Source organism: Cervus canadensis, chromosome 13 (genome assembly GCF_019320065.1).
Source record: "Cervus canadensis isolate Bull #8, Minnesota chromosome 13, ASM1932006v1, whole genome shotgun sequence".
Classification (NCBI taxonomy): domain Eukaryota; kingdom Metazoa; phylum Chordata; class Mammalia; order Artiodactyla; family Cervidae; genus Cervus; species Cervus canadensis.
This window is the reverse complement of record NC_057398.1, coordinates 24,583,812-24,591,452: the sequence shown is the minus strand read 5'-3', so window position 1 is coordinate 24,591,452 and position 7,641 is coordinate 24,583,812. Positions and strand designations below refer to the sequence as shown.

The 7,641-nt window shown below is 43.3% G+C and overlaps 2 protein-coding genes and 10 non-coding genes across 18 annotated transcripts in view; 1 reads left to right on the top strand and 11 right to left on the bottom strand.

The window, feature by feature from the left end:
* Nucleotides 1-1,937: 1,937 nt before the first annotated feature.
* LOC122451823 lies at nucleotides 1,938-5,846 on the bottom strand. 2 transcript variants are annotated; one of them, XM_043484790.1, is made up of 10 exons: nucleotides 5,687-5,799; nucleotides 5,109-5,161; nucleotides 4,887-4,919; nucleotides 4,646-4,684; nucleotides 4,296-4,327; nucleotides 3,940-3,987; nucleotides 3,636-3,676; nucleotides 3,306-3,358; nucleotides 2,307-2,551; nucleotides 1,938-2,128 (listed from the first exon to the last, which is right to left on the bottom strand). In XM_043484790.1, exons 1-6 carry the CDS (start codon nucleotides 5,782-5,784, stop codon nucleotides 3,970-3,972), a joined length of 273 nt encoding a protein of 90 aa, XP_043340725.1. In that variant the 5' UTR covers nucleotides 5,785-5,799; the 3' UTR covers nucleotides 1,938-2,128; nucleotides 2,307-2,551; nucleotides 3,306-3,358; nucleotides 3,636-3,676; nucleotides 3,940-3,969. The 2 variants fall into 2 exon arrangements, with proteins under 2 accessions (XP_043340725.1, XP_043340724.1); XM_043484789.1 differs by lacking the exons at nucleotides 1,938-2,128; nucleotides 2,307-2,551; nucleotides 3,306-3,358; ... (2 more) ...; nucleotides 4,296-4,327; nucleotides 4,646-4,684 and having other exon boundaries at nucleotides 4,691-4,919; nucleotides 5,687-5,846.
* LOC122452634 lies at nucleotides 2,197-2,273 on the bottom strand. Its single transcript, XR_006272794.1, has one exon. It is a non-coding gene; the product is annotated as a small nucleolar RNA SNORD81 (small nucleolar RNA).
* LOC122452639 lies at nucleotides 2,407-2,483 on the bottom strand. Its single transcript, XR_006272798.1, has one exon. It is a non-coding gene; the product is annotated as a small nucleolar RNA SNORD47 (small nucleolar RNA).
* Nucleotides 3,181-3,261, bottom strand: LOC122452643. The gene has a single exon (XR_006272801.1). It is a non-coding gene; the product is annotated as a small nucleolar RNA snR60/Z15/Z230/Z193/J17 (small nucleolar RNA).
* Nucleotides 3,427-3,507, bottom strand: LOC122452635. Its single transcript, XR_006272795.1, has one exon. It is a non-coding gene; the product is annotated as a small nucleolar RNA SNORD79 (small nucleolar RNA).
* On the bottom strand, nucleotides 3,748-3,812 carry LOC122452657. Its single transcript, XR_006272814.1, has one exon. It is a non-coding gene; the product is annotated as a small nucleolar RNA SNORD78 (small nucleolar RNA).
* Nucleotides 4,060-4,120, bottom strand: LOC122452641. The gene has a single exon (XR_006272800.1). It is a non-coding gene; the product is annotated as a small nucleolar RNA SNORD44 (small nucleolar RNA).
* On the bottom strand, nucleotides 4,396-4,464 carry LOC122452656. Its single transcript, XR_006272813.1, has one exon. It is a non-coding gene; the product is annotated as a small nucleolar RNA SNORD77 (small nucleolar RNA).
* LOC122452633 lies at nucleotides 4,750-4,831 on the bottom strand. The gene has a single exon (XR_006272793.1). It is a non-coding gene; the product is annotated as a small nucleolar RNA SNORD24 (small nucleolar RNA).
* On the bottom strand, nucleotides 4,987-5,049 carry LOC122452658. The gene has a single exon (XR_006272816.1). It is a non-coding gene; the product is annotated as a small nucleolar RNA SNORD75 (small nucleolar RNA).
* Nucleotides 5,412-5,491, bottom strand: LOC122452640. Its single transcript, XR_006272799.1, has one exon. It is a non-coding gene; the product is annotated as a small nucleolar RNA SNORD74 (small nucleolar RNA).
* A 201-nt stretch (nucleotides 5,847-6,047) lies between the features above and the next one.
* ZBTB37 (zinc finger and BTB domain containing 37) overlaps nucleotides 6,048-7,641 on the top strand; it is a 28,758-nt gene continuing 27,164 nt past the window's right edge. For 2 of the 6 annotated variants that reach the window (XR_006272514.1, XM_043484784.1), the window contains exons 1-2: nucleotides 6,048-6,158; nucleotides 6,690-6,884. The gene's annotated coding sequence lies outside the window, so the exon portion shown is untranslated. Of the gene's footprint in view, nucleotides 6,159-6,530; nucleotides 6,885-7,641 lie in introns of those variants that run through there. The other 4 variants (XM_043484785.1, XM_043484786.1, XM_043484783.1 and 1 more) reach the window with 4 other exon arrangements.

Sequence of the window (7,641 nt, the reverse complement as noted above, 5' to 3'; positions counted from 1 at the left end):
AACCCAATCTCTTCCCATTTGTGGATGTACTCAGGGGCCAGAAAGATCCTTGCTGGCAGTTGTTATGAGAAAGGTGTCCAGCTCTGCCTACCCTTTGTCAGTGTAATTTATAGATGCCCTTTGTTAAGAAAATGCATCTTTACATTCATTTATCCCACAAGTACAATACCTACTTTCTAAATGTAACTTACAATTCACTGTTTAGAGCCTAATTCTGACAATGTCTTTCTGTCCTGAAAATGAGTTACAAATGACTCCCTAAATCCAAAGAATTATTGTAGCCTACAGACACCACACCCCAGGTCCCCAGAAGTTCATATAATGCCATGTTGCTATCAGTTATTCAGTCCTGTCAGAGCAGAAAGAGGCTTATGCTGATATCCAGTGGATCACGAGTTGGAAATAACCAGGGTTTTGAAGCACAAGCCAATTGTAAACAAGATTTCAGTAACTTGGCCCAAAATACCGTTTGCTTAGGGGTTTTTCTTAGTACTTTAGAGCTAACAATAGCTAAGGAAATCCACTCGCGTTCTTGCTTGGAAAATGCCATGGATGGAGGAGCGTGGCATGTTACAATCCATGGGGTCAGAAAGAGTTAGACTGAGCAAGTTGAACTTGTTATAACTATGCTTTCCCTTACTCCCTCAAGCGTGTCTGAGCCCATGAACTGTCAAGCATGGTCTGCCAAGCTCCTGTCTGGAGGGGGTTACCATTCCCTTCTCCAGGGGATCTTCCCAACCCAGAGATCAAACCCTTATCTCCCAATTGCAGGGGCATTCTTTACTGTCTCAGCCACAGGGGAAGATCCTTCTGGACATTGGATAATTGCTTTACAATGTATTGTTTCCTGCATTGTGAATATCCTTATGCCCAGAAAAGTCTTAAGGCTAATTCAAACTGTTATGGTTTAGAATATTCCAAGAAATAAACATTCAAAATGTTTCAAAATCCACATAGGGCCTACTGCAATACTATATGCACTTAGTCCTGTCCAACTTTGTGACCCCATGGACCACAGCCCGCCTGGAAATACTGGAGCTGGTTGCCATTCCTTTCTCCAAGGTTATCTTCCCAACTCCAGGATTGAATCTGAGTGTCTAGAGAGTTGAGGCTTCCCTTGTGGCTCAGCCAGTAAAGAATCTTCATGTAATACAGGATACTCAGGTTCACCTCCTGGTCCAGGTTTGATCCCTGGGTGAACAGTGATCAACCAGTGCAGCCAAAAAAAATGTCAGCCTTTTACAGGAATAAATCCCAAACTGCTAAGCTTTCTAACATTAACTGAATTTTTGGCCTTTTCAGCTATTGGGAAGTTAAATGTTTTGGCAAGCAACCAAGACTTAAACCCCAACTTAATCCTGCTACACACTTAAGAGTGCCAAATTAGAAAGCTTAAATTTGATTAGCAGGTACTTACACTGGGTGTTCATTGCAAGGACTGATGCTGAAGCTGAAACTCCAGTACTTTGGCCACCTCATGCAAAGAATTGACTCACTGGAAAAGACCCTGATGTTGGGAGGGATTGGGGGTAGAGAAGGGGACAACAGAGGGCGAGATGGTTGGGTGGCATCACCAACTCAATGGACATGGGTTTGAGTAGACTCCAGGAGTTGGTAATGGATAGGGAGGCCTGGCATGCTGCAATTCATGGGGTCGTAGAGTCAGACATGACTGAGCGACTGAACACTTTTGGATGTTGCCAGAACTAATGGTTTCCTTGGTAATTTAGGAATTAGCAAGTCACTGGCTAGTTACTTTTCTCATTAACTTGAACCACACCGCCAAAATCTGCAAAACCAGTATCCATTTTCTAAAAAGAAGGATGTTACAACTGCAGTATTTACCTTAAAGATCTCAAAAAACATGCCATGGGATCTTGATTACCAGTGCCCCATTTTCCTACACCTTATGAAACTGAAATGAGCATACTTCAGAATGATTTATAAATCTTTATTACAATAGAAAGCTGGAGAATTTCCTGGTGGTCCAATGGTTAGGGCTGAGCTTCAACTGCAGCAGCCACAGGTCTGATTCCTTGTCAGGAAGCTAGGATCCCACAGGCTGTGCAGAGCAGCAGCCAATTAATAGTTGTTTGATCTTCTATCCCACATGCATCCATCTGGCTGCCTGCAAGAACAGAGAAGCCACTTTTAGTCCCCTTTCCATGTTTCAATTCTAATGCCATTTGGGATACATAGAATATCAGATCTTTGAACATCATCAAGTCATCAGTGAGAGAGTTCAAGTTGGGCTGAGATCATCACATATTCTTAAACAAAGCAGTATAGTTATTTTTGAGGCTTACCTGTTATGTCTGACTGGTATCATAAATGCCCTGAAAAGACATGATCATATGTTAAATCACAGTAAAGGGAAAAAAAAAATGTGATACTTGTTGCTAAAGTAACCTCAGAATCAAAATGGAACGGTTTTATGGTTGATATCATTCTATTCATTTGGCAGAATCATCACATCACTGGTTACCTTATAACTCATCAAAAATACCAGAAAATAACTTACCTTGAATCTTCAGGACAACAGAACATCTGCCTGATTGAAAATGAATAAAGACTTTCATTTACAACATGGCATTGTAAAATTATATATATGTATTATGATGCCATTAAAATATTCATTTAAAAATTTGCCCTTTCTCCCATTTTAACATTTTTCAAAAAATTCTAGGTCAGTGAGTCTGTTCTGGGCAAGGTGGATCTTTTTCATGATACATTTGGCCAAACCCAGAATATACAACACCATGACTGAACTCCAATGTAAGTCAATATGTGGTATGCACGCTCAGTTGTGTCCACTCTTTGTGATCACATGGACTGTAGCCCTAGACTCAGAATCTGAAGTGCCAATCTCATGCTAGATGTTGACAGTGAGATGAGGATGCTACATAGGCAGTTGCTGTTTCATTTTGCTGTGAACCTGAACTGCTCTAAAAAATTACTATCAAACATCAGCTGAGTAACTCATTCTGGTGTTGTCTACAGTTATGACATGGAAATTTCCTCAGTTTTAGTCTATTATCAAAATATTAACTCCTAATCCTGAAATTAACTGTATAGGATAGATATTTACATTATACTTATCCAAATCCTGAACATTTCGGTGAGACAAGGACTAATTGACTAATTTCCACTTTCAAGGGTATAAAACAGAATTGTTGCAGCCAGATACATCAGATAGGAGCGAAAGACAGTGTTTGCTCATCACTGTTAGTCTGCTGAACTATGTTTTCATCATTGTATCGGCTTTAAATCACAAAACACAAAAACCAAACTTGAGACTTCCATACCTTTGGTTAGAACTCCTCATTCCTTGCATTGTAGTCACTACCTCTCTTCACACCTGCAGAAAATAAATTACTTTTAATAAGTAATAACAGATTTCAAAATACTATTGATAGTGATTCAAGATACTGTTTCAGTTTTTAAAAACTTCATTCTTTTTCAGAGAGATTCCCATCTGTTTTAATATAAAAATCATCACTAACAGTACCTTGCTTAGTAATTAGGTAACACTGATCAGTCCAACATCAGAAAACACCATCAAAGGTCAACTACTTGGACCAGCACATTTCAGAAACAATGTAAGCCCAAATGCCAGCAGTGTTTTCATGTCTTACCCCAAAGAAGTCATCCATAGAAAAAAACATGTAGCCATCATCTGTAAGGAAAAAGATCTTTTCATTAAAATGTCAATCTTATTGTTAAATTCTCAAGTATTTTGTCAAAGGGTCCTTCAGTGTTAGACTTGTCAACATGCTAATTTCAGGTCAGACATTTGCTCAACATCATTACAAAAACCCTGTTTCATCCTTTTCATAGCATGCTCAACATGCACTTACAAACCAGGCAGATTAGCTTGGTAGTTAAGCATTCAACTTCATCAGCAGTCTCTGTAACAATGTTTTTGACATTAGTACTCACCAAAAAGTCAGGCCAACTGTTTTTGACAGGTCAAGGATTCAAGTTCACCTAAGAAATAAAAGAGTGGTTTTCTAATAGCCAAAGATAAATTTTCTCCCCACAAATTTAAAAAATGCCTGAAATCAGATAGAGCTAATTAAGACCTTCATATTCAGTCAGCATTTGCTTATCATCACACAGGCCGTTTTTAAGACAGGACAAGGAAATGGCTTTTAATGCTTTCAGTACACTTTTCAAGCATTTCAAGGTAGGATTGCTTCCTATGCATTAGAAGGCAACCCTAAAAAGTCATTAGTGGCATTCTAATTAGTTGCATTAGTGTTTGCCCAGTTTAGTTCACTGGATATTTTACTTACCTCTTCAACTTCCAGCCAAGTCTGCTTAATGGCTACAAACAAAGAGAAACTAGATTAGTAGTAGTAGTTTACATCTACTACCAGCAAGTTTTACTAACTCAGATACATCAGATAAAACGGTTTCTCTTTCATGATTCCTATCTGTTGAACTATGCAACCATCACAGTATCTGTTTCTTCAGATTACCCCTAGTAATCATTATAATAAAAGAACGCAGAGATTAACATTTGAAAAGGAGGGAGGGGGAAGTTCCTAATATAAGCACCAGTATCCGCCTCGCACTCACTAGTCCCTTTTTTAAAAAAATTCATAGTAGTAGATAAATATGATTATAAAAAATGGTTTCTCACCTGTCTGCTCATAGGTACAGCAAGCTTGAGCTTTAAGACCTGGGAAGAAAAGTTTCATGTCAAGGAAGGTGCAATCTCTGTGTTCTCCGAACAGCCATTTCGTGTGCCTCAGTTAGAATAATGGTGGTAATAATTCTCGTCATCCTCACAGTCAAGAGTAGCAAATAAACTGTCATCATTGTGGCACATTCAGTGGACTTTGAACCTAACCTTCCCTTTTGAAGGAATTTCAGTAACTCACCCCAGCAGTAGTTGTCATCCTTCTGGTACACAACTAGAAAACAAAGAGTATCCAATGAAATATACTATGGTGCTAACCTAATCATTGTCTCAAGTATTTAAGCCTCAGAATAGAAATTCTCAGAAATCCCTTCTGTCCACTACTCTGTAAACCATCACAGGCTTAAAGACCACATCTAAGACTCGACGCTTCCCACTCCCACTGTACTCAGCAGTTTCTTACCTGCCCACCAGAAGCCATCAAAATCCACACTGGAGTCATGCCTGCCGCGGTTCCTACGAAAAGGTGAAGAATTTTAGAAATATATTTTTGCTCTAAGATTACATCACTTATATATCATGTACACAAATCGTTTACACACCCATTACTGCATGAGAACCCCACAAAATTAAGGTTAAGCAATGATAAAAATGGTGCAATGCGAAACGCCGCCATTTAAAGAACCACGTGGCCTTCCCGAGAACAGGAGGCCGAGGAAGGTTCATTCCCAGGTCATTAACAAAGACCAACTCGGTGAGTCGGGCTGCGCCGCCATCAGAGCCGTTGGCATTCATCAACACTCTCAGATGTCCCTACCAACACAGGCTTCATCAGAGGCAGAGCAAACGAGCTGCGGTTTTTTCCGCAGTTAGGCCCTATAACCCCAAGAGTATAAACTAGACCGTCCCCGCACTCAACTCGCAATCCTCCACCATCTCATCTCGAGAGTCCTGCGATGGCGTGCAAGTGGCCTAGGCATACCAGCCAACTCAAGCATACCCAAACTGCTAAGAGCTGGAGGACTCAGGCTAAGTACTCACCCAGCATCACAGACCAAAAGAAGAGCCAGCTCGCAGACACAAAAGACCGAGATGGCGCCCAGGCGCCTGTATATAAGTATTCTGCGCCATGACGTCATGACGCACACTCTCCTCCAGAAACGGCTTCAGCTCCTCCCCCTCGGTCTCAGTTTCCTCCTCTTCTAGCCGCACCCCCGTCCCGTCCTTCAAGCCCGCCCCTCGGCTCCGCCCTCGGCCCCGCCCCACCTCACCGTTGTGGGCGGGGATACAGTTGCCCACGTGATGCAGGGTTCCCGCCCTCCTACAGACTGAGGAGGAGGGGAAGAGAGGGGAGGGGGCGCGAGGGACGGAAAGCGCTGGGGGAGGGGGAAGGGGGGCGGTATAAGGGTGAGTGATTTCCTTCCGGCACGTCGCCCGCTCCGGGGGAGGGGGTGGGGGGTTTCACTTCCGGGACGGTGTTCCGGCCCATTCCGGCCCATTTCCACCCCCGGAGGTAGGTGCTGCTCCTTGACTGGACTCGGGCCCCACACGGTAGTCCCGCTGCCCTGCACTGGGGCCGCCTCGCCCGGTCTCCGCCGCAGCCTGCCCCTGGGGCGCTCAGCCACTTCCCTCCACCCCGCCTCAAGGAACCCGGAGACCTTCCACCCTCTTGGCCCCGGGCCGCGTCGAGCTATGGGACCCGCCCCCTCGTGGGCCCCTCCCTCAGGACCCCGGGACGGGCGGCCCCCTCCCCCACGGCAGCCCGACACACCCAGATACACACACCCACCTCTGGGCAGCTCCCCGCCCGCTTACGCGTGCCGCCTGGACCCGGTCCCGGGGCGCCGCCCCCTTCCCGGTCCTCTACCCTCACCTGATTGCTCGCTCCCGATCCGCTCGCCTTCCTCTTCTCTCCGCCCCCGCTCCTCAGTGACATTACGCCCCTCTGCCTGTTCTCCGTTCCCCACGCTTCCCAATGCGTACTAAAGCCACTTGAGTACCGGAGTGGCCAACCCCATGCCGTTCCCGATTCTCCCTCTTGCAGCTCTCACCCCTCCAGTGCCGACGGTAGAAAAAGACCTTACTCCAGGGGCTTCCTCCTCACTGGGGAATTGCCGGAAAGAAACAAAAAAAGGCGCTGGTGTAGGCTCCAAAATAAACATCTGAATTCATGATGGCATCGACAGAGGCTCTTATTGGATTAAAAGTCTCAAAACAAACAAAAACGCTTTGGAAAAAGGTCAGATTGGCTAAAGTTGGTTCTTGAACGCAGTGTATACACTTCCCTATTTACTGATAAGTGTGTTGTAATTTCGGGCAATACTGTGAGCTTGTCAGAATAACTTACTGAACTTTCAGATCTTAGGTAACTACGTGTGCTCAAGTCAGTGTCTTTCTAATGGGATTTATACAAACTACTCTCAACTGGTGAAGATTATTGGATGCAGTTATAGGCTTATTGGTTCAGATGTTGTTTTAAAAATCTTTTAAAGTAAAATTATTGGCTATACTTGGTAAATGCTGTTTTTCACCAGCTTTGGGCAACTAAACTATAGAATGAAAGTATCATTACCACCCTAAAAATTCCAACTTTGGATTTAGATAGAGGCAGCTTTATCTACCCTTTCCGAATCCTGAGGGTGAACTTCTTCAAGTAATCTGCATTTTCGTCCTGACAAAACTTGGAGTTTTTCCTAACCTAGAGTTGGCCTCCAAGTGCTAAACCCAAAGTCTTTTTGTGTGGGCTCTGACTCTTCAGCTTAGATATAATGGCTTATGTGGGATATTGGTCACTTTGTAAAATAATAAACGTTAATTCATGCAGCAAGTAGTAAAATGTTCAGCGGGGTATTTGATCACCTACCTGTGTATAATTAAATTTATTCAGAAAGCTGTTTCGTTATATTGTGTGCAAATACCTTATGATCAACATTTAGAAAATAAAAATTGTCACACTGGTTTTCTTTTATCCCCTCTATTCTGTTGAACTTCAGTTT